Source organism: Hyperolius riggenbachi, chromosome 5, assembly GCF_040937935.1.
Source record: "Hyperolius riggenbachi isolate aHypRig1 chromosome 5, aHypRig1.pri, whole genome shotgun sequence".
Classification (NCBI taxonomy): Eukaryota; Metazoa; Chordata; class Amphibia; order Anura; family Hyperoliidae; genus Hyperolius; species Hyperolius riggenbachi.
In genome coordinates this window covers 43,844,704-43,870,256 of record NC_090650.1, presented here as the reverse complement: position 1 = coordinate 43,870,256, position 25,553 = coordinate 43,844,704, and the positions used below count along the sequence as shown (strand labels likewise).

The 25,553-nt window shown below is 46.1% G+C and overlaps 1 protein-coding gene across 3 annotated transcripts in view; it reads right to left on the bottom strand.

Annotated features, from left to right (window-relative positions):
• Window positions 1-25,553, bottom strand: part of LOC137518157 (macrophage mannose receptor 1-like) — a 171,139-nt gene that overhangs the window by 63,276 nt on the left and 82,310 nt on the right. For all 3 annotated transcript variants that reach the window (XM_068235569.1, XM_068235571.1, XM_068235570.1), the window contains exons 11-14: window positions 23,973-24,121; window positions 22,292-22,491; window positions 13,114-13,241; window positions 4,775-4,862 (exon numbers count right to left, since the gene is read on the bottom strand). In XM_068235569.1, the coding sequence (XP_068091670.1) occupies window positions 4,775-4,862; window positions 13,114-13,241; window positions 22,292-22,491; window positions 23,973-24,121 (565 nt within the window). The remainder of the gene's footprint in view (window positions 1-4,774; window positions 4,863-13,113; window positions 13,242-22,291; window positions 22,492-23,972; window positions 24,122-25,553) is intronic.

The window sequence follows — 25,553 nt, the reverse complement described above, 5'->3', positions numbered from 1 at the left end:
TGCCCCCTTCCCCCTTTTCTGTGCTGCGGTCCCCTCCTGCTGCTAACAAATGACGAGAGTGCTCGCTTACAGGACTAAAAAAAATGTTTTGACTGTGGCAATCTGGATGTAGTAAAACTACATCCACATTCATTTTTTTTTAAAAAATACAATTTATTACATTTAAAATAAACTGTTAACCCCACACACTCCAAAAATACCCAAATCATTTTTTTAATTAAAAAAAAATTACAATAAAAAAAAAACATAAATAGTTACCTAAGGGTCTGAATTTTTTTTAATATGCATGAGACGAGGGTATATTACTAATATTTTTTTTTAAAATTATAAGCTTGTAAATTGTAATGCACCTTTATTTCCAAGTCAAATATTGGCACCATACATTGTGATAGGGACACAATTTAAATGGTATAATAAACGGGACACATGGATTTTAATTATGGTAGCATGTATTATTTTAAAGCTATAATGGCCAAAAACTGAGAAATAATGATTTTTTTTCACTTTTTTCTTAATATTCCCCTTAAAATGCATTTTAATAAAAAAATAATTCTTAGCAAAATTTACCACCCAAAGCAAGCCTAATTAGTGCTGGAAAAAAACAAGATATAGATCAATTCATTGGGATAAGTAGTGATAAAGTTATTGACCAATGAATGGGAGGTAAAAATTGCTCGGATGAAGGTGAAAAATGACTGAAGGCTGAAGTGGTTAAATATAAAAACATTAAAAAAATATGGGATATCTAAAAAAAATATTTTTAGGAGTAGGATGAGGACAAATACAATTCTTTATTAGTTTATTTTAACATTGGTGTAATGATCTGCTCTGCTGTCTGCACAGGCAGACAGCTTTTTGACCATTTTTTAGGTCTGTATGCTGCAGGTCCCTGGAAAGGAGACCTGTCTTCACTCTGCAAGTTTCAGAGCTGCTGTTCTGGTGAGGGATTTGCATCCACTTGTCATGCAAATTGCTGATCTGCTTCCTTTGAAGGCTTGCAGTATAAATACCATTTCCTCCCAGAATTCCCTGCTGGTCATAAAGGTTTGATCCTGCTAGACTTACCTTGAGTCTCAGCCCTCTGCAAATTGTTTGCTAATATTATCTTAGAGTAGTTATCCTTGGGAGTGCATTAGCATTCCTTCTAGCATAGTCAGGTTGTTATTATCTGTATTGCCTTGTTCTGTATTATCTGTTGCGATTGTTCTGTCGCCAGTGGTGGCTGACAGGAAATCGCTCTGTCTGTTTGGATCGCATTCGCCCTAGCGTTAGAGGCGGTGGATCGCTCTGTATTCTGTCTTATGAGTGTAAGCCAGAGCAGCGGTTGCTACTGGTTGCTCCTTCTGTCTGTCTGTCTGGATCGCAGCCACCCTAGCGGTAGAGGCGGTGGTTCCTTCTGTACTCTGTCTAGGAGTGTAGCCAGAGCTGTGGTTGCTACTGGTTTCTCCTTTTGTCTGTCTTGTCTGGAACGAAAGCTTGCTGTTGTCTCGGTGAGGTAACCGACTAGCAAGCGTTCGCGTTCTCTATTTGTTTTTGTGTTTCATCGGTTAGTCAGGGTTGGTACGCTTTGTCGCTGTTGAGCTTAACGTTCGGTGACCGTGCCGTGCACGCGCTTTGTCGCTATTGTGCTTAACGTGTGGTGACCGCGTGTAGTTAGTCCTGTCTGCTCCTTTGTGTTGGATTACAGTTTGTTTTCGGTTCTGTCTTTATTCCTCCTATGCTCTGTCTTTACTCAGTCTTGTGTCGCTAATAGCAATCGCCATTCTTGCGATTGCGTTCCCACTTGGTCTTCGCTGTTGTGTGTTCACCGTCGCCAGGTGGCAACTAGATTGGTGGACATACTTACATTCTGTCTCTGTGCTCACTCTCTCTCTCTCTCTCGAGGGGCTATCTTGCCCTGTATTGCTTCCCCTCGTACAATTTCTATCTGACATCTGTGGCAGTGCAGAGGGTTTATTCCTCTGCACTCCACAGCTCCATCTGCCGGTGGTAATTCCTCTCTACAGGTGCATTGCACCAAAGCTGGGTTCTGTTATTTAAACGCTTGTGGAGGATTTCCGCAGTGTCAGCGCACGAGAGATAATTCGTTACAGTTGGGTTCATTTTAAGGACCAGAGCCATTCTTTCCTTATTAGTAAATAGTGATCACTGTGATTGGCTTACAGTGATCACAGAGTCAGGAACCAATGAAATTGACTCCTGACTGGCGGACGGAGCTCTGCTGTTATAATGAAATATTGCTGTATATTGGTATGCAGCCCTGCCCTCTCAGTGATGTTTAGCCTAGGCTGTTTAGCTATCTGGAATTCCCCTGCCTGCAGAGCATTCTGGGAGACCAGCCATTTTCTGCAACGACATTGTAAACAAACATTCAACAGAGCCTCACCTGACAGTACTAAAGATGTCACCACCTGGGATACATTTCAGAATGTCAGTCAGTGTGTGGATAAATCTTTCAATTGGCACACACTGACTAAATCATTTCTGAAGTAATATTTAAAAAAATAAACATTATTAATTAAGTTATTTTCCGTACCGTTCCACTTTAACCTTTTCCGGACCCGATGGCTCTAGCTGCATTAAGACCAAAGCCGTCCGTGCTCTTTTATGTGTAGTGATTGCTGTAATTGGCTCACAGCAATACAGGGTCAGGAGCCAATAAAATTGACTCCTGCCCAAAATACGAAAAAGCTCTGTTGTCATTCAGACATGACAGCAGAGCAAATGGGTACAGCGACATGGACAATGGCGACAACAGCGTCAGTGAGTGGCGTGTGCAGCAGAGATGATCTAAATCTACACTGGCTGAGATAACAGCTCTCAAACAGGATGCACATTTAAATTACAGAGGTCCAGAAGCAGTTTTAAAGAGAATCTGTACTCTAAAATTCTTACAATAAAAAGCATACCATTCTATTCATAATGTTCTCCTGGGCCCCTCTGTGCTGTTTCTGCCACTCCCTGCTGCAATCCTGGCTTGTAGTTGCCAGTTTTAGGCAGTGTTTACAAACAAAAGACATGGCTTGTGATAGGCTCAGAGAAGCTCAGTCTGTGACTCACACAGCCTGCAGGGGGTGGGGAGAGGGTGTGTATAGCTTCTATCCTATCACAAGCAGAGCTGCACATTCCAGCCTGAGTGCCTGAGCCCGACAAAGATGACAGAGGAGAGAAGATTAGATCATATAACAGAGATAATACAGCCACTGTGCAACTAGGAAAGGCTGCAGTAACACAGACCACATTAGAACATGTATAGGAACTTATAGGATAGAAGAAATAAGGCTGAACATATTGTTACAGAGTCTCTTTAAAGAGAAACCGTGATCAAGAATTGAACTTCACCCCAATTAGTAGCTGATACGCCCTTTCCCACAAGAAATATTTTCCTTTTCTCAAACGGACCATCAGGGGGTGCTGTATGGCTGATATAGTGGTGAACCCCCTCCCACAGTGAGATGTCAGGACCATGGTCCTGACAGTTTCCTGTCTGTGAACCTCATTGCATTTTGGGAAATAACACCTGTTTTACTGTTTACAGCTGTTCCCAACTGCCAAAAAAGCAAGCAGCATCTTCTTTTCACTGACATCACCTGCCAGCAGTAAAAATGTCACCATGTGATAAATGTCAGAATGTAAATCAGGGAGAGGAAAGATTTTACAATGGGCTGACTAAATCATTTATACATAATTACTGTAAAGATGAAGCACTTTTTTATTACATTATTTTCACTGGAGTTCCTCTTTAACCACTTCACAACTGAGCGGTTTTACCACTTGAGCACCAGAGCAATTTTCACCTTTTAGCGCTCCTTCCATTAATTTGTCTATAACTTTATCATTACTTATCACAATGAAATGAACTATATCTTGTTTTTTTGTCGCCACCAATTACGCTTTCTTTAGGTGGGACATTATGCCAATAATTATTTTATTCTAAATGTGTTCTAATAGGAAAACAGGAAAAAATGTGGGAAAAAATGCATTATTTTTCAGATTTGTCCATTATAGTTTTTAAATAATGCATGCTACTGTAATTAAAACCCATGAAATGTATTTGCCCATTTGTCCTGGTTATAAAACCATTTAAATTATGTCCCTATCACAATCTTTGGAGCCAATATTTTATTTGGAAATAAAGGTGCATTTTTTTCAGTTTTGCGTCCATCCCTAATTACAAGCCAATAGTTTATAAAGTAACAGTGTTATACCCTCTTGACATAAATATTTAAAAAGTTCAGTCGCTAAGGTAGCTATTTATGTATTTTTTTTTATTGTAACTTTTTTTTTAATTACAAAAAAAAAATAATAATTGGGGAGTGTGGGAGGTAATAAGTTAATTTTTAGTGTATATGAAAAATGCTTTAGGGTGTAGTTTTACTATTTGGCCACAAGATGGCCACAGTAACTTTTTGTTTATGCGACCTGCAATCGTCAGAAGGACACGTGCAGGACGTGTTATGAGGCTGGGAAACTTTTTTTTTTCACAATGATCGCGCTGCTTCTCACAGAAGCAGCCGATCATTGCGGGGGCTTAGATCAATGAACGGGAAACGTTTTTCTCGTTCATTGATCTCCGGGCGAGCGGGCGGCGGCGTGCACGAGCGTGGGGATGCATGGAGGAGCGAGCGGGAGCATGGACAGCGGCAGGAGCGGTGGGAGATGCGGATATCTCCGTCCCTGGTGTTGACAGGGTGGAAAAAGGGACGGAGATATCCGCACCGCTGGGGGTAAAGTGGTTAAGGTAACATATAGTAAACATAGAGGCATAACTTACAGCTGTTCCATCTGACCACTGGAAGCCTTCATCAGGATCACTGTTCAACAGACCGACCCAAAAGACATGCCTGTAGATACTACTTTGCCTGCAAAAGGTAACAGAAAAAAAGATTCCTGTCACTTTTCCTTGTTTCCATGGTAATGAGAATTTTTTTTCATAGTAACATGAGTTTTACTGTCTACTGTAAGCGAAAGCAACATAGGAGAGAAGTAATTTGTGGTGCATTTTACTCAGGTACTCTGGGAGAAATGTACTTTTTATAAGCACATTTAATTTTTTTTTTCATAATAGCGGTCCTTTAACCACTTGAGGACCACAGTCTTTCTACCCCTTAAAGAGACACTGAAGCGAAAAAAAAAAATATGATATAATGAATTGGTTGTGTACTATGAATAATTACTAGAAGATTAGCAGCAAAGAAAATATTCTCATACTTTTATTTTCAGGTATATTGTGTTTTTTCTAACATTGCATTATTCTATAATATGTGCAGATTACACAACACTCAGCATTCAAAATGATTCTTTCAGAGCAGTCTGTGAAGTAATGACCTCTCCTCTGGCAGAGAAAAAGTAAATAGTCCAGGAACAGTTGAGATAATAAAAGTCAGATAACAGCCCTCTCCACGACTAACTTAGTCGGAGAGCTTAATGGCTTGTTTGCATAGAGATAACAACTGGAGTTTCTCAACTCTTCCTGTACTGGAAACAATTAGACTGATGTATCTGATCTTAATGTTTTATTTCCTAGCTGTACTACACATACAAATCATAATATCATCATTTTTTTTTTCGCTTCAGTGTCTCTTTAAGGACCAGAGCCTTTTTCTCCATTCAGACCACTGCAGCTTTCACGGTTTATTGCTCGGTCATACAACCTACCACCTAAATGAATTTTACCTCCTTTTCTTCTCACTAATACAGCTTTCTTTTGGTGCTATTTGATTGCTGTTGCGAGTTTTAGTTTTTATTATATTCATCAAAAAAGACATGAATTTTGTCAAAAAAATGACTTTTTTAACTTTCTGTGCTGACATTTTTCAAATAAAGTAAAATTTCCTATACATTTGAGCACGAAAGTTATTCTGCTACATGTCTTTGATTAAAAAAAAAACATTCAGTGTATATTTATTGGATTGGGTAAAAGTTATAGCGTTTACAAACTATGGTGCCAAAAGTGAATTTCCCCATTTTCAATCATCTCTGACTTTTCTGCCCACCTGTCATGTTTCATGAGGTGCTAAAATTCCAGGATAGTATAAATACCCCCCAAATGACCCCATTTTGGAAAGAAGACATCCCAAAGTATTCACTGAGAGGCATGGTGAGTTCATAGAAGATTTTATTTTTTGTCACAAGTTAGCGGAAAATGACACTTTGTGACAAAAAACAAAACAAAACAAAAAAACGTTTCCATTTCTTCTAACTTGCGACAAAAAAAATGAAATCTGCCACGGACTCACTATGCTCCTCTCTGAATACCTTGAAGGGTCTACTTTCCAAAATGGGGTCATTTGTGGGGTGTGTTTACTGTCCTGGCATTTTGGGGGTGCTAAATTGTAAGCACCCCTGTAAAGCCTAAAGGTGCTCATTGGACTTTGGGCCCCTTAGCGCAGTTCTGCAAAAAAGTGCCACACATGTGGTATTGCCGTACTCAGGAGAAGTAGTATAATGTGTTTTGGGGTGTATTTTTACACATACCCATGCTGGGTGGGAGAAATATCTCTGTAAATGACAATTGTTTGATTTTTTTTACACACAATTGTCCATTTACAGAGATATTTCTCCTACTCAGCATGGGTATGTGTAAAAATACACCCCAAAACACATAGTTATATGGTTATTTTGGTTGAAAAAAGACATACGTCCATCGAGTTCAACCAGCATAAACACATTATACTACTTCTCCTGAGTACGGTGATACCACATGTGTGGCACTTTTTTGCACCCTAACTGCGCTAAGGGGCCCAAAGTCCAATGAGTACCTTTAGGATTTCACAGGTCATTTTGAGACATTTGTTTTTAAGACTGCTCCTCACAGTTTAGGGCCCCTAAAATGCCAGGGCAGTATAGGAACCCCAAAAATGACCCCATTTTAGAAAGAAGACTCCCCAAGGTATTCCATTAGGAGTATGGTGAGTTCATAGAAGATTTTCTTTTTTGTCACAAGTTAGCGTAATTGATTTTAAGTGATTTTTTTTCACAAAGTGTCATTTTCCGCTAACTTGTGACAAAAAATAAAATCTTCTATGAACTTACCATACTCCTAACGGAATACCTTGGGGTGTCTTCTTTCTAAAATAGGGTCATTTGTGGGGTTCCTATACTGCCCTGGCATTTTAGGGGCCCTAAACTGTGAGGAGTAGTCGTTAAAACAAATGTCTCAAAATGACCCTTGAAATCCTAAAGGTACTCATTGCACTTTGGGCCCCTTAGCACACTTACGGTGCAAAAAAGTGCCACACATGTGGTACCGCCGTACTCAGGAGAAGTAGTATAATGTGTTTTGGGGTGTATTTTTACATATACCCATGCTGGGTGGGAGAAATATCTCTGTAAATGACAATTGTTTGTTTTGTTTTACTCACAATTGTACCATTTACAGAGAGATTTCTCCCACTCAGCATGGGTATGTGTAAAAATACACCCCAAAACACATTATACTACTTCTCCTGAGTACGGCGATACTACATGCGTGGCACTTTTTTGCACCCTAACTGCGCTAAGGGGCCCAAAGTCCAATGAGTACCTTTAGGATTTCACAGGTCATTTTTGTTTCAAGACTACTCCTCACGGTTTAGGGCCCCTAAAATGCCAGGGCAGTATAGGAACCCCACTAATGACCCCATTTTAGAAAGAAGACAACCCAAGGTATTCCGTTGGGAGTATGGTGAGTTCATAGAAGATTTTATTTTTTGTCACAAGTTAGCGGAAATTGATTTTAATTGTTTTTCTTCACAAAGTGTCATTTTCCGCTAACTTGTGACAAAAAATAAAATCTTCTATGAACTTACCATTCTCCTAACAGAATACCTTGGGGTGTCTTCTTTCTAGAATGGGGTCATTTGTGGGGTTCCTATACTGCCCTGGCATTTTAGGGGCCCTAAACCGTGAGGAGTAGTCTTGAAACCAAATGTCGCAAAATGACCTGTAAAATCCTAAAGGTACTCATTGGACTTTGGGCCCCTTAGCACACTTAGGGTGTAAAAAAGTGCCACACATGTGGTACTGCCGTACTCAGGAGAAGTAGTATAATGTGTTTTGTGGTGTATTTTTACACATACCCATGCTGGGTGGTAGAAATATCTCTGTACATGACAATTGTTTGATTTTTTTTACACACAATTGTCTATTTACAGAGAGATTTCTCCCACCCAGCATGGGTATGTGTAAAAATACACCCCAAAACACATTATACTACTTCTCCTGAGTACGGCGATACCACATGTGTGACACTTTTTTTGCAGCCTAGGTGCGCTAAGGGGCCCAACGTCCTATTCACAGGTCATTTTGAGGCATTTGTTTTCTAGACTACTCCTCACGGTTTAGGGCCCCTAAAATGCCAGGGCAGTATAGGAACCCCACAAGTGACCCCATTTTAGAAAGAAGACACCCCAAGGTATTCTGTTAGGTGTATGGCGAGTTCATAGAAGATTTTATTTTTTGTCACAAGTTAGTGAAAAATGACACTTTGTGAAAAAAAAACAATAAAAATCAATTTCCGCTAACTTTTGACAAAAAATAAAATCTTCTATGAACTCATCATACATCTAACAGAATACCTTGGGGTGTCTTTTTTCTAAAATGGGGTCACTTGTGGGATTCCTATACCGCCCTGGCATTTTACGGGCCCAAAACTGTGAGTAGTCTGGAAACCAAATGTCTCAAAATGACTGTTCAGGGGTATAAGCATCTGCAAATTTTGATGACAGGTGGTCTATGAGGGGGCGAATTTTGTGGAACCGGTCATAAGCAGGGTGGCCTTTTAGATGACAGGTTGTATTGGGCCTGATCTGATGGATAGGAGTGCTAGGGGGGTGACAGGAGGTGATTGATGGGTGTCTCAGGGGGTGATTAGAGGGGAAAATAGATGCACTCAATGCACTGGGGAGGTGAGCGGAAGGGGGTCTGAAGGGGATCTGAGGGTTTGGCCGAGTGATTAGGAGCCCACACGGGGCAAATTAGGGCCTAATCTGATGGGTAGGTGTGCTAGGGGGTGACAGGTGGTGACAGGAGGTGATTGATGGGTGTCTCAAGGTGTGATTAGTGGGGGGGATAGATGCAAGTAATGCACTGGCGAGGTGATCAGGGCTGGGGTCTGAGGGTGTGGGCGGGTGATTGGGTGCCCTAGGGGCAGATAGGGGTCTAATCTGATGGGTAGCAGTGACAGGTGGTGATTGATGGGTAATTAGTGGGTGTTTAGAGGAGAGAACAGATGCAATGCACTTGGGAGGCGATCTGACTGCAGGTCTGCAGGCGATCAGATGGTGTGGGTGGGTGATCAGATTGCCCGTAAGGGGCAGGTTAGGGGCTGATGATGGGTGGCAGTGACAGGGGGTGATTGATGGGTGGCAGTGACAGGGGCTGATTGATGGGTGGCAGTGACAGGGGGTGACAGGGGGTGATTGATGGGTGATAGGTGATTGGCAGGTGATTGACAGGTGATCAGTGGGTTATTACAGGGAAGAACAGATGTAATTTAATGCACTTGCGAATTGATAAGGGGGGGGTCTGAGGGCAATCTGAGCGTGTGGGCGGGTGATTGGGTGCCCGCAAGGGGCAGATTAGGGTCTGATCTGATAGGTAATAGTGACAGGTGGTGATAGGGGGTGATTGATAGGTAATTAGTGGGTGTTTAGAGAAGATAACAGATGTAAACAATACATTTGGGAGGTAATCTGACGGCGGGTTTGCAGGCGATCTAATGGTGTGGGTGATCAGATTGCCCGCAAGGGGCAGGTTAGGGGCTGATTGATGGGTGGCAGTGACAGGGGGTGATTGATGGGTGATAGGTGATTGACAGGTGATTGACAGGTGATCAGTGGGTTATTACAGGGAAGAACAGATGTAATTAATGCACTGGTGAATTGATAAGGGGGGTCAGAGGGCAATCTGAGCGTGTCTTCGGGTGATTGGGTGCCCGCAAGGGGCAGATCAGGGTCTGATCTGATAGGTAACAGTGACAGGTGGTGATAGGGGGTGATTGATGGGTAATTAGTGGGTGTTTAGGGTAGAGAAAAGATGTAAACACTGCACTTGGGAGGTGATCTGATGTCGGATCTGCGGGCGATATATTGGTGTGGGTGGGTGATCAGATTGCCCGCAAGGGGCAGGTTAGGGGCTGATTGTTGGGTGGCAGTGACAGGGGGTGATTGATGGGTGATTGACAGGTGATCAGGGGGGATAGATGCATACAGTACACAGAGGGGGGGGGGTCTGGGGGGGTCTGGGGAGAATCTGAGAGTGGGGGGGGTGATCAGGAGGGAGCAGGGGGCAGGGGGGGGGGATAAAAAAAATAGCGTTGACAGATAGTGACAGGGAGTGATTGATGGGTTATTAGGGGGGTGATTGGGTGCAAACAGTGGTCTGGGGGCTGGGCAGGGGGGGGGGGGTCTGGGGGGTGCTGTGGGCGATCAGGGGGCGGGGGGGGGCAGATCAGTGTGTTTGGGTGCAGACTAGGGTGGCTGCAGCCTGCCCTGGTGGTCCCTCGGACACTGGGACCACCAGGGCAGGAGGCAGCTTGTATAATACACTTTGTATACATTACAAAGTGTATTATACACTTTGTAGCGGCGATCGCGGGGTTAACATCCCGCCGGCACTTCCGTATGGCCGGCGGGATGTTGAGGCGGGTGGGTGGGGCCAGTTGCCGGGGGAAGCGCGCGTCATCAATGACGCGATCACTCCCCCGGCATGCGAAAAGGACGCAACGCCCTTGGGCGTATTGTGGTCCTTTAGGGATCCACTTTGCCGCCGCCCATCGGCTGTGGGCGGTCGGCAAGTGGTTAAAAAAAGGAAAACTGCATATCTTCTGAATTGATTTCTTTATGTATCCATATATCATTACCTGTGAAACAGAAGGTGTGATGGGTCACATTGTTGAACCCCTCCTATATAATATACAAACATGTAGCCAATGCCAGTCATGTGAAGAAATCTGGGCCCATGTTTACAGCACGTGATCAAGATTTCACATGGAATAAATTAAACAATGGCCTCAACTCCCTAAGATCATGCTGGTGATAATAAGGCAAGTGAAAACTTATCACCACACATTATTGATCAGTATTTTCAGTGTTAATTCACTAAAGAACCTAGCCTTATTAAGGTGTAGTGATCAGTTTTCACAGTGAGAGTGTTGTCTTATCACTTCAGCTCTTGAGTTATCACCTCTGTAGTTATTTTCACATGCAGTTTATGGAGGGGGGGGGGGGGGGGAGGAGCAGTTGCAGGCAGAATGTAGCTTCTCCCCTCCTGCTGCCAGGACAATTGCAGCTAGCCTCTGTAGACAGCCAGGGCAGGAGAGAGAGAGGTTGTGTGTGTGTGTGTGTGTGTGTGTTGGTCTACCCTGTTAATCGTCATGATTTTCCTGTATAAATCGTTGGTTGTTACGATAAAAAATATGTCAGTTAAATATATCATATAGGAGACACACACAGTGATATGTGCATAAATTTGGGCACCACAAAAAATAAATTAAATCAATATTTAGTAGACCCTCCTTTTGCAGAAATTACAGCCTCTAAATGCTTTAAATGCTTCCTGTAGGCTCCAATGAGAGTCTGGATTCCGGTTGAAAGTATATTGGACCATTCCTCTTAAGCCGCATCTACACGAGTAGATGCGGCTGCGATGCTCCTTATCAATCGAGCCGCTGATGCGGCTTGATTGATAAGATCCGACAGGACGGATCTCCGCACCGCCGATTCCCTGCTCGCTCCCCGCGAGGGGACAATGGCAGGGAATCGTGCGGGAGATAAACGGCGCCGGCGGGGACGAGCGGGCACGAGCGGGGAATCGAATGCAGCGCACGCGCGGCGAGCGGGGCCGCGGCGGGCACGCGGAAGAGGCGATCCGGCGGCTAATCGAGCTGCCGGATCGCTGCAATATGGCATGGTGTAGATGGGGCTTAACATCTCTAGTTCATTCAGGTTTGATGGCTTCTGAGCATGGACAGCTCTCTTTAACTCACACCACATTTTTTTAATTATATTCAGGTCTGGGGACTGAGATGGCCATTCCAGAGCGTTGTACTTGTTCCTCTGCATGAATGCCTTAGTGGATTCTGAGCAGTGTTTACAGTCGTTCACTGATTCCTGGACATTGGCCACCAGAATCTGCCAATACTGTGAGTAGAATCCATACATCCCTCAACTTTGACAAGATTCCAAGTCCCTGCGCTGGCCACACAGCCCCACACCATGATGAAACCACCACCATATTTTACTGTAGGTGGCAGGTGTTTTTCTTGGAATGCTGTGTTCCTTTTTCTTCATGCATAACGCCCAAATAACTAAATTTTAGTTTAATCAGTACTTTAGTCAGTCTCTCTCTCTCTCTCTCTCCCCCCCCCCCCCCTCCCTCTCTCTCCCCCTCCCTCTCTCTCCCCCTCCCTCTTTGTGTTCCGGCTGTGTATTTCTCTCTATAATACAGAGTTCCTTTCTGCATAAACTAGTAGAAAATAAAGCAGACCGCTCAGAAGGCTTCACTTTAGAATTCTGGAGTTATTTTACGGATTGAATAGCTAAATTTAGAAACCTCTCCTTAACTTAAAGACAGAAGTGTTAACTTTAGGTTTGCCTGAGGTCAATTTTGTAGAGAATACTACATGCGTTATCACCATGGTGATAACACTAAAAACAGCTCAGAAACGTTATTGAAGACAGGAGATGAGCTTAATAAATTGAGCCTAATGTCTTTTTACGGGAGCGTTGCATGTGCATTACAGGTAGGACTCGAGAACTGCTCGTAGTGAGCATAGACTGGTAAAGAAACCTCCACATCTTCAGCAGTGGGCACAGGGATGTAACTACTAATCATGGGGCACCTGAGCAAAACTTTGATGACACCCATCAATGTTCACACCTTTCCCTTGCCTACCCCTAGTGACCCTTTTGTAGGCAAATTAATGCAGCCTAAAAATAAACCAATCAAATCCTGCTGAAGTAAAATTTGATTGGTCCATTTATAAATTTGCATACAAAATTTGCATAATCCTGCATCAACTCAAAATGGTTTGCATTTTATTGACCATCCCTAACCATGATTTCAAATACTTAAAAAAGATCTTGAGATCAGCATATAATAAATCCCGACACACCAGACCTCTCTACTCACCTCATCAGGGTGCTTATTGCCTGCTCCTCATCTCTGCCACTGATACTCAGTAAATCACCTCCTATGGCTCGACAAAAGTCCCGGGCCTCATACCATGTCCTCTTATCGTGCTCCTCCTTGATATAATGCTGGTGGTGACAGGAACACATTCAAATATAATTCAGAAATCAGATGATCAAAGTGAATTAAACTAATACAGACCTGGGAGAAATGTTGCCCTAAATGAACTTGTCATCGCTTCAGATAACACTTTACCCTCTTGATCAGTGAACAGCAATGATGCTCATCCGAGCTAGGATATCCGAGATACTCAGATATCCTAGCTCTTTTTTTACTATTCGAGCTCGAATACCGAGCTCGAATAGTATTAGCTATCCGGGCTGTGCTATCCGAGCGCATTCGGATAGCAATCAGCTATCCGGAGATATCCGAGCTCGAATACGGAGTGACGTCACCTCAAGTCCTCACAAGCGAATCAGAGGGCTCCCAGCCCTCTGACTGCAGCCAATCACAGAGGGGGAGCCTGGCCAAGCCCCCCTCTATAAATAGCGGGCGCCATGTTGCCTCACTCATCCTGCTTGCGACTTACTGACTGACTGTACTGAGAGATTGATCCAGTGCTTTTTGTCTGTGCAAGTGCATTTATTGTTCAATACACCTAGCGTTTTTACACTCCAACACTTGATATTCACCTGTATTGCTTTGTATTGTAGATAGATTGTATTTTAGGCAGTTTAGTTTGTGTGATTAGGGACTAGGGAGGGAGACTGTCACTGGTGCTGCTGCAGCTGCAGCCAGCAGCTAGGCCCTGCGCCTAGGCAAGGCAGCCTGCCCTGCTCTGTGCTCTAGTCTCTAGTTACCTGTGCTCTCACCTGTCCTACTCTTCTGTACTACTTTTGTGTTAGATAGATTATTGTACTATTTTGTAGTTAGCAGGCCCAGCTTTACTGCTATACCTGTCCTGTATCTGCTCTCTGTAATCTAGTCACACCTGTTCTATTGTTTAGCTAGATTCTTCTATTGTTTAGTTAGTACTGTAGTGTACACTAGTCTGTGTATAGGGACCGTCCGTCACCGCGTTACCTAGGGCCTTTGTGTGCGCAGTGCACGTCTGCGCTGTCCGCACCCTCTCGTTAGTGCTACACCCGTCCTATTGTTTATATTACTTGTATTGTGTATTCGCTGAATTGTACTGTACTGTAGTCTGTGTATAGGGACACCGTCAGTCAGCGTCAGCTAGGGTCTTTGTGTGCGCACTGCGCACTCTCTCGTTAGCGCTACACCGATCTCTGCTGTAGAGTACACCTGTCCGTCACCTCAAACACCCACCATCACCAGTCCCACCCCATTAAAGTACCCCACTTGTCCCACCCGCCTTTACATACATAACTTTTTTTTCATTTGTATAATATTAAAAATATACAATGTCTGGCACTGGCAGCCACGGTTTGGGCAGGGGCAGCAAGGGCAGAATGGGCATCGGCAAGAGAGGAGGTCGTGGCAGCCGCGCCACCACCACCACCATGCGCAGTTCTGCGTCTGCACCAGTGGCTATTCCGCCATTAGCCACTGGCCGTGGACGCCTTGGCCGCCCAACAGCTGAGAGTCACGCTGCAGAGACACAGCAGCAGCGTGTGGCGCAGATGTTCCTCCCATCGCCAGGTCGTAGCCGTCCTATTGAGGAGAAGGATGCAGACTCTGTGGTGGAACTGATGGTGGATGAGCAGGCCACCATTAGCTCTGGAACCGAGTCCTCCACCCCCGCCACCACTCCTGTTCGCAAGAGCAGCAGCAGCCGCCCAGCACTGCCTGGGGAGGAGGAGGAGGAGTGCAGTTCTCCAGCCCCAGCAGGCAACACCAGCACCCTGTCACTCAGCACCTTCTTATCCCCAAGCACAGCGAGGGTATGGAGTGCTGTTGTGGCAGAATTGGAGGAGGAAGATATGCTGATGGGCACTTTGGGGGATGATGCTTTGGACAGTCAGACAGTGGTGAGTGTCGATCAGCCCATGCATGCAGAAGGGGAGTTTGTGGGGTCATCGCAGCAGGACATGTTTGCGGAGGGGGAGGATGATGATGACAGGGTGAAGGACAGAGACTGGGTGGCAGATCCTGGGGATGTCATCAGCTCTGAGGAGGAGGAGGAGGATGCATCTGCGGGCCTTGCTAGAAGGATCAGCATCGCAGACATAGGCAGGATCAGAAGTGGGCGTGGTATGCAGGCCACACAGCGTGCTGATCCGGAGAGTTCTGCCAGTGCCACCAGCCGCACCAAGAACCCCCCCAACCACCACAAGGAGACAAGCGGCAGCAGCACCTTCGAGCCGAAGGGGAAACTTCACCTCCCCAATTTGGAATTTTTTCAGCCTGCCATATGTGGATTGCAAGTATGCCACCTGCAACCAGTGCCGCCAGCAGCTCATCAGAGGGAAGGAGCCCTCTGCGTACGGCACCACCTCTCTGGTGACCCATCTGGTAGGGAAACACTTTCATGAGCATGAGGAGTTCATGAAGTTGAAGGAAGCTGGCAGTGGCAGACCCGCCACCACTGCGAAGCCGTCGGCAGCAGCCACCCGCCCTCCTCCACCTCCTCCAGCAGCACCAGCAGGAGTGCGTCAGAAATGCACTGCTCCTCCTCCCTCTGCAACTCTTGCCGCCGACACTGAGGCCTGTTCTGGCAGCCAGTCCTCAGTGGCCTCCTCTGCTCCCTCCAGTGATTCCCGTGCCAGCAAAAGGCGTCGCCAGACCCTGCTGAGTGACACCTTCCAGGGGGTGGTCAGGGTTCTGCCTCCCAGCAGCCGTTGCGTGCGTCAGCTGAACGGCTTGCTGGCACGGGCCATGTGCTCCCAACTCCTGCCTTATTCCCTTGTGCAGGAGGGGAGCGACATGCGTGCGCTCCTGATGTGTGCAGCCCCCGATTGGCCAGTCCCCAGCCGACATTTTTTTGCACGCACGGCCATCCCTGCACTTCACCGCTCTGTGATGGCCAATGTCGGGAGAGGGCTGCATCACATGGTGGGTCAACGGGTCCACGTCACCATGGACTCGTGGAGCAGCCGGTTTGGGACAGGCCACTATCTGTCCTTCACTGCGCATTGGGTCAGCTTGGTGGAAGGGGGTGAGGAGGGGGGGGGAGCAGCATCGGGCACTGTCAGAGCAGCAGCAGCAGCAACAACGCAGTGGGTGGTGCCACCATGCAGGGTCAGCGGAATTGCAGCAGGTTCCTCTTATCCGCTTCCATCCTCCGGCACACCAGCCCAAACCCCCCGCCTCAGCAGCAGCGTGAAGCCCCGCCACTGCCAAGCGCTGCTGGAATTGGTCAGCCTGGGGAAGACCAAACTGACGGCGAACCATGTCCTGGCCAAACTCCAAGAGCAGGAGAGGAATTGGCTGACCCCCAGAGGCCTCAGAGTCGGAGAGGTGGTGTCCGACAATGGGGCAAACCTGGTTGCTGCAATCAGCAGGGGAGACCTGACCCACATCCCCTGCCTGGCGCACGTCCTGAACCTGGTAGTCCAAAAGTTTCTGCGGACCTACCAGGGGATGGACCCACTCCTTGAGGCGGCAAGGAAGGTTGTGCGTCATTTCCGGCACTCGGCTGCAGCCGTAGCGAGCCTGGAAGAGGTGCAGAAGGAGCTGCACCTGCCACAGCATCGGCTCATGATCGATGTTCCAACTCACTGGAACTCCACCCTGGCGATGTTGGAGCGTCTGGTTGAACAGAGGCAGGCTGTCAGCCAGTACGTTGCATGAGCAACAGTTGCCGCCATCACTGCAACTGGGCGTGCCGCCACCAACCTCCCGTCCATCATCTCCATGGAGGACTGGGGGCACATGCAGCAGGTGTGCTCAGTGCTGGCACCCTTCCTGCAGGCCACCAACATGGTAAGCAGGGACCATGCAATGGTGTGCGAGTGGGTGCCCATGGTGTGTGTGTGCTGGACAGGGCCCAGTATGCACTGCTGGAAGAGGGAGCGGCAGCCTTGGACCAGCAGGAGCTGCAGGCAGCTTCACAGGCCACCTCTGAGGAGGAGGGCTTGGAGTTGGTGGAGGTCCCTGACCTTGTTGCTAATGAGGGGGAGCAGCAGAGCGCAGCTGGAGTGGTGCGGGGTGGAGAGAGGATGAGGTGGAGGAGGCAGAGGATGAGGAGGACAGCACTGTCGGCTCTGGGGCTGCCGATGATGCGCCAGCAGACATGGCCAGACTCTTCCCAATGGCAGCGCACATGCTGAGGTGCCTGCGCAAGGACCCAAGGGTCATCCAGATGAAGCAGAGGGAGGACATCTGGATCTGCATGATGCTGGACCCACGTCTGAAGGGGAAGCTCAGCCAGTTCCTGCCTGCAGGAGGAGACCGTGCGCAACAAATGAGGGATTTGCAGCTGTCCCTTGTTGAGCGCTTGGAGGAAGCCTTCCCTCAGCCATCCACCCCCACTGTCCAGCCAGCACAGAGGCAGCAACAGGTGCCTGCATCCACCAGCAGCAAGCGCACGCGCACCACAGACCTGCTGTCTCTGACCAACGAGCTCTACATGAGTGTAGAGCTGCCAGGGAATAGAGAGGAGGTGCCTGCAGCAGCATCCTTCTCCAGTCACAGACAGCGCTTGACCCGCATGGTGGCTGACTACATGGGGTCCTTCAGCGGGCTTGACAGCGTTGCCCCTGTTGATCCCATGGAGTATTGGGTCAAGCACCTGCCGATCTGGAGCGAGCTTGCGCAGTACACCCTGGAAGTGCTCTCCTGCCCCCCTTCCAGCATACTGTCAGAGCTTCAGTGCAGCCGGTGGAGTCGTCACTGAGAAGCGATCTCGTCTGTCTCACAAGTCTGTGGACAGACTGACGTTTCTCAAAATGAACCAGGCTTGGGTGGAAGGCGAATTCCTGGCCCCTGTTGTCGGCGAGAAGGGGACATGAAGTGGCACACACACATTACACCTGCTGCTGCTGCTGTATTTCTTCCTGCTGTCTGTGTCTCCACTGCCAGGGAACACATTAAAAGGTGCTGCTGCCCATGCGCCACCAGCTATTTACACTCACAAATAGCTGCATTATTTTGAACATTTTTTTTTAAATTATTTTAGAGGTGTCCGGGTTGAAACCTGTGCTGTCCCAATTGTGTATTGGACACAATGTGGGCTTCACGACCGCTGTCTGAAACCTCATGGTGTTTATTTACGCCCCTGGAACCACCGCTAGGACCCAGGGCCTATTATGTCTTGCTGCCTGCCCTCCTGCCTGCTGCCCGTCTGCCACACACTCAACCTCCTCACGCTGCCTGCTGCTGTATTTCCTCCTGCTGTCTGTATGTTTCCACTGCCAGGGAACACATTACAAGGTGCTGCTGCCCATGCGCCCCCAGCTATTTACGCTCAAAAATAGCTGCATTATTTTGAAAAAAAAATTAAATTATTTTAGGGGTGTCCGGGTTGAAAACTGTGCTGTCCCAATTGTGTATTGGACACAATGTGGGCTTCACGACCGCTGTCTGGAACCTCATGGTGTTTATTTACGGCCCTGGAACCACCGCTAGGACCCAGGGCCTATTATGTCTCGCTGCCTGCCCTGCTGCCTGCTGCCAGTCTGCCACACACTCAACCTCCTCACGCTGCCTGCTGCTGTATTTCCTCCTGCTGTCTGTATGTTTCCACTGCCAGGGAACACATTACAAGGTGCTGTTGCCCATGCGCCACCAGCTATTTACGCTCACAAATAGCTGCATTATTTTGAAAAAAAAAATTAAATTATTTTAGAGGTGTCCGGTTTGAAAACTGTGCTGTCCCAATTGTGTATTGGACACAATGTGGGCTTCATGACCGCTGTCTGGAACCTCATGATGTTCATTTACGGCCCTGGTACCACCGCTAGGAACCAGGGCCTATTATGTCAGTCACATCACACTGCCTGACACACACTACTCCTCCTCCTGTAGCTGCATTGAGCTTCTGCTGTCTGTGTGCTGCTACCACTGCCAGGGAGAACAGAAGAAGAACTATTTTCAGCTGCCACCCACTCTCCTACCAGCTATTACCACACTACAATAGCTGCAACTACTTCCTCCTCCTGCTGATGTCTGTGTTTTACCACCGCCAGGGTACACAGAAAAAGGCGCTGTGGCTTGCCATGTGCCACTAGTACCTATTATGCCATCAACACAAATATAACTATGGTGTTATTAAAATAAAATATTTCCACAAATGAAGTAAAAAAAAATATTACAAAAGAAAGGAAAACCAAGACACATACTATAATGATAGAGAAGAAGAGGAAGAAGAAGAAGAAGAAGAAGAAAGAAGAAGAAGATATAGAAGAAGAAGATATAGAATAAGAAGAAGATATCGAAGAAGATATAGAAGAAGAAGAAGAAGAAGAAGAAGAAGATGAAGAAGAAGAAGAAGAAGAAGAAGAAGAAGAAGATATAGAAGACGAATAAGAAGAAGATATAGAAGACGAAGAAGAAGAAGATATAGAAGATATAGAAGAAGAAGAAGACGAAGAAGATATAGAAGAAGAAGACGAAGAAGAAAAAGATACAGAAGAAGAAGAAGAAGAAGAAGATATAGAAGAAGAAAAAGATATAGAAGAAGAAGAAGATAATTGAAGAAGATACAAGAAGTAGAAGATGAAAAAGATTTGAGTAGAAGAAGATATAGAAGAAGAAAAAGAAGAAGATATAGAAGAAGAAGATATAGAAGAAGAAGATGAAGATGAGGTAAATGAAGACTTCCAACTTACAACCATTTTGGACACACCTTCTCATGCAAACACTTTTCATGAAGTTAATTTACTATTTTTGATACCTTTTTTATAACTACTACATCACCACATAATCACTTGATGTTTTTCTTCATAAAAAAGGTGGTTTCATGCATCATTGACCTCCAATACAAGTTTTAAAAGCTATTTAAGGCCAGCTCGAATATTTTACTCGAATACAGAATCGGACAGTGACGTCGGATATCCGAGTTCGAATCGGATATTCGATTAACTCGAATATCGAACTTCGAGTGAATTCGGATAGTTTACTATCCGAATTCGACCAAACTCGAATAGGATAATGAGGTATCCGATCAACACTGGTGAACAGGTGCGTTGCTTGGTGCCATGACAAGCAGCCCATTCTGCTCTTTGGAGAGGCAGGGGGTGGAGGAGAACTGCAATTGTGGTCAGCTGAGAAGTAAAGTATCTAAAGTCCCCTACCCACCTCCGATTTTTCCGACAATTTTACTGATTTTTTGAGCGATGAGCATTCGTTTCCGTGGTCTCAGGACATGAGTACAGGCTCACAATTATGTGAACGTCACTAAGCATCGTGTGGTGATAAGGACCGTCATGGCGGATCTTTAAGATCTCCAACGACTCCCGTGCAAAGTACCGCAATCGCTTGTAACGTCGTGTGACGTCGCACATACATACCGGCAACTTCCACTGTGAATTATTTCCTTAATTCATCTCATTTCAAGTAAATACATCACTTGTTGCAGTGACAAAATATATTCTAAAGCACAGAAAAGATGTCCAGTTAGAAACGCCTAATTTTTCTTTTAACCTCCCTGGCAGTCAATTAAATCCGCCAGGGAGGCAGCGCAGCACTATTTTTAATTTTTTTAAATCATGTAGCTAGCCCCCACCCCCTCCGATCGCCTCGGTGATCAGCCCATCAGGGAATCCCGTTCTGAACGGGATTTCCTTTAGGGCTTCCCCCATCGCCATGGCGATGGGCGCGATGACGTCACCGACGTCGTGACGTCAGAGGGAGTCCCGATCCACCCCTCAGCGCTGCCTGGCACTGATTGGCCAGGCAGCACACGGGGTCTCGGGCGGGGCACCCTCTAACGCGGCGGGAAGCGGCAAATCGGCGTGGAGCGGCGGCGATCGTAGGTAACACGCAGCTAGCAAAGTACTAGCTGCATGTATAAAAAAAAAATTATGCAAATCGGCCCAGCAGGGCCTGAGAAATCCTCCGCAGCGGCTTACCCCGTGTCCAGCACGGGGTTACCGCTAAGGAGGTTAATACTAGCAAGTGGCCATTTCCATTGCCGAAAATCTTAGCTGAAGGTTTCAAAACATATGGCCATTGCTGGCAGGCGAACTGCTGTACATCCAGTTACCTGTAGGTGGCAGTATCAGGAGTGTTCTAGTACTTGTTAAGATACCAAGGAGAAGCAAGCAAGTATACAAATAGAATGTATCTTCCCAGCAGAAGGGTCTGAAAACACAGGGCAGTCTCAGTGACCATAAGCACAGAACTGCATACTAATTTCCCCTCATCTTCTAACAAAGTAAACTGAGTGAAAGGAAGGAATTTTAGGGATGCGGCCCGTGGTCCGCAGCATGCAGCACGTGGTGGCGCAAAGTTTTCCCAGCCCCGACATAGGAGGGCAGTGATGATCATGTCTAGGAGAACTCATGAAGAAGCATGTGACTTGTTTGATCAGCTGATAGATTTGCAAAGCCCTGATTTGCTGTGATCCCATCTTGCTTTACAGGGCCGGTTCTAGAAATTTTGCTGCCTGAGGCAAACTTGTGAGGATGCCCCCGACCCCCCGATTTGGAATGATCGCACCGCCCCCAACAATTGAGGGAGGGAACACACCTGACAGTTTTCATATGCGTTTTCTACACAGAAAAACTAAAAACTCATGTTAATCAAGGGGCTAGTTCACACAGTCGTGTGCAAACCTTCGCTTATCCTCTCTTCTGCTGTGCAAGTCAAGTGAAACACTGCTGCTCTCCTGCTTCCCCCCTCTTCACTCACAGTCAGACTCCTCACACAGCACAACAAACTGCTTTTCCCCAATGATGACCTCTTCATCTCACTCTCCTCTCACTTCTCCTCCTACTCTGACAGCATGCTGTTAGTATTAACACAGTACAAAAATGCTGCCCTGCTGCTTTAGCACATGATCACGACTAGCAAATCAGAGACTTAGATCTCTATCACCTTACCAAATGATAACATGCTTCTCCAGGAGTTCTAGACATGACCATTGCTAATAGGGTTCTTATTTCTTAATGTAAACATTGCCCCTTCTTGGTGGCCTAAGTGCGCCAGTGCCCAGTTCTAGAGATGAACATTCTTTACTTCCTTTTTTTACTCACAAACCAACCTATCCATTCTGTAGATCAGAAAACTTGTACCTTTCTTGTCTTTTTTAAAAGACCAGTCACATTTTACTTACTTTGTAACAGGAGAAGATATGTGGGGTAGATTGCCATCCTTCTGCACATGATGGCTCAGGAGTCGTTGTTGGGATAGGCGGCGGGGTCACCCCTTGTGCCCATTTCTTGCAGACAAACTTAGCTTTCTCATCACAGTTGATGACGTCCCACAAACCACCTTTATTCCCAGTTCTCATTACAACACAACCTTGTTTCCGGCCTGCAGGGGTACAGTAAATTTTTATGATTACATGTAGGGCTCCTTCACACTAAGGGCTCGATTCACAAAGCGGTGCTAACCCAGTTAGAGACTTTAGGCATGATAACCATTGAACCATGCTGGTGAAAAGCCAGTTGAAGCGTGATAAGTTTAGGCGTGATAAGTTTAGATAAGTTTAGATTGCGCGCAAAGTCCCGCACACAAAGCAGCGCCATTAAACTCTATGCGAAGTGCACCAGACTTTGCTAGCGCAAAACTTTTGATCAGCTGTGCACTGCGGTGCTAACCCAGTTGGTGCTATAGTTATCACGCCTAAACTTATCACACCTAAACTTATCACACCTAAACTTATCACGCCTAAACTGAGTTTAGGCGTGATAAAGGGATTTTCACCAGTGTGCTAACTGTTAGCACCGCTTTGTGAATCAAGCCCTATGTGTTGTTAGGGACATAGCTACAAACCTTGTCCACCAGCAGCGCTTCAGTGGAGTACCGTTCTTTAGTAAACCTTCCTCCCACATGGTAGCCCACACAGCCAGGGCCGGATTTACCCTAAGACACTGCAGACATGTGCCTACAGGCACCTGATGATGGAAATGCGGCTCAATCCTCTCCCCTAGTGCCTCCCCATAACATGTGTAGCCACCATTGTTTCCCACCTTCCACCGAAAACAAATGTGGCCACTATAATACCCCCGTAACGCATGTAGCCAGCACTTCCCATAACTTGTGCTGCCACCATTCCCTCTGCTTGTAAAATGTGTGACTACCATCATTCCCAGGGCAGAAAGAAACATGGAAACTCCACCCTGTGGAAAGGAGCAATCCTTCTTATTGCATAATGAATCAGTTATTTCAGACACTGAAACAGGTAAATGTTTTGGGCAAGTAGCCCTTCCTCAAATGTCCCTCTCAAGTGTGTCTGCATCCAGCCTGTGGTGGTTTACCGATTAATGAATATCACTGAATATGCGTATCGGTTCAGTCCAGGCTCGGATTTAAATCACATGAGCCTACAGGCACAGATGTCCTGGCACCCTAGACCTTTCCCTCCATGAACCTACAACATCACACCGATCTGCACCCCAGGTGTGCTGGCTGGCCCAGCTGTCCCTTACTTCCGTTTCTTGGCACAGGTAGCTACAGGTGCAATTTAGTATTAGGTAGCCAGAGGTTCTCTCAGTATTAAATAGCTAGAGGTGACCCCAAGTATTAGGTAGGTAGAGGTTCCCCCAGTTGAAGGTAGATCTCATCAGTGGAATGCTGAGAGTCAGGTGAGTAGCCTCTCATTTAAACTCTACTTGGGCCTCTGCATAGGGAAAGAAGAGAGGGAGGCGTCATCAGGCGCCTGTAGGCACTTGCCTACAGTGCCTTATGGTGAATCCAGCCCTGGTTCAGTCCCACTCCCACTTTGCTCATACCTGCTCCATTCCACTTGGATTACCACTAAAACAGGCAATATTCTGAACTAACAGACTTACCAGGCATGTTATTATTCCAGTGTGTGTACAGAACCTTCTCATTGCTGGTCCATATAAAAGTCCCTTTTTCTTCTACATCCGACAGTCCTGTCCAGAAATATTTTTCCATTCTCAGCCCGATCAGACTTGTTAAGTAAGCCTGTTCAAATCTGTGGTAAAAAAAAGATTGTTTTAAAATGAGAAGTTCTTACAATCATCATCAAGTTTTACCTTCTTCACTTACAATGGAAAAATGGATAAACCCTTTGTTTGGGCTCCCATTTGTATAATGTATGTGAGTGTAAAGTGTTTTGTACATTGCACATATGTATGTTTTGAATGAATATATTGAAGATTCCTGAATGGCAGTATACTTTCGCTCCTTATTGCCAGTAGTGTGGGAGTTTCCATCCTAACATACAGCAGAGCACCTGATGCATGTGCATGCCACCGGGTCACAGGGATAGGGATATCGTAAGGAGGGAAACAGAAGGACGCTGAATAAAGAAAGGGCTACTGTGGTGGCTAGACATGCGACAACTGTGCTGTAAACTGGGGCTGTGTGTGTGTGTGTGTGTGTGTGTAGTGTGTGTAGTGTGTGTGTGTGTGTGTGTGTGTGTGTGTGTGTGTGTGTGTGTGTGTGTGTGTGTAGTGTGTGTGTGTGTGCGTGTGTGTGTGCGTGTAGTGTGCGTGTAGTGTGCGTGTAGTGTGCGTGTAGTGTGCGGGTGTGTGTGTGTGTGTGTGTGTGTAGTGTGTGTGTGTGTGTGTGTGTGTGTGTGTGTGTGTGTGTGTGTGTGTGTGTGTGTGTGTGTGTGTAGTGTGTGTGTAGTGTGTGTGTGTGTGTGTGTGTGTGTGTAGTGTGTGTGTGTGTGTGTGTAGTGTGTGGGTGTGTGTGTGTGTGTAGTGTGTGTGTGTGTGTGTGTGTGTGTGTGTGTGTGTGTGCGTGCCTGCGTGCGTGTGTAGGGGCTATGGGGCTCTGGGTAATTGTCCAGTTTACCCTTTATGGAAGTGCCCAGAACCTGCCTGTTGTTACCATTTTCCTTGATTTTTTTTACCCCCTCTGCATGCATGTGTGAGTACAGTGTTTAAAAGGAATCTGAAGTGAAAATAAACTTATGATATAATGATTTGTATGTGCAGTAAAGCTAAGAAATTAAACATTAGCAGCAGAGATATAAGTCTAATATTGTTTCCAGTACAGGAAGAGCAAGAAGTTTTAAATCAGGATGATACCATTTATTGGCTAACCACAAATGAATAAGAATAAACAAGCTTTCGGCCTTGCAGCCTTCGTCAGGTTTACATCCTGTTAGTTTGCAAGCTGGTGGTACAGACAGCTTATATACAGTACAGGACAGAGTTAAGAAACCCCAGTTGTTATCTATGCCAAAGGGCTTCACTGATCTCTCCGACTTTCAAAGTCGCAGAGAGCTCTGTCTTCTGAAGCTTATTATCTCAACTGTCTTTCACTGTATTTTGTTTTTTCTGCAGAGGAAAGTTCAAAAGGTCATTAGCCTGCTCTGTGAAATCATTTAGAATACTGAGTGTATTGTGTACATTGCAAATATTAGAGAATGATGCAATGTTATAAAAAAAAGAAGA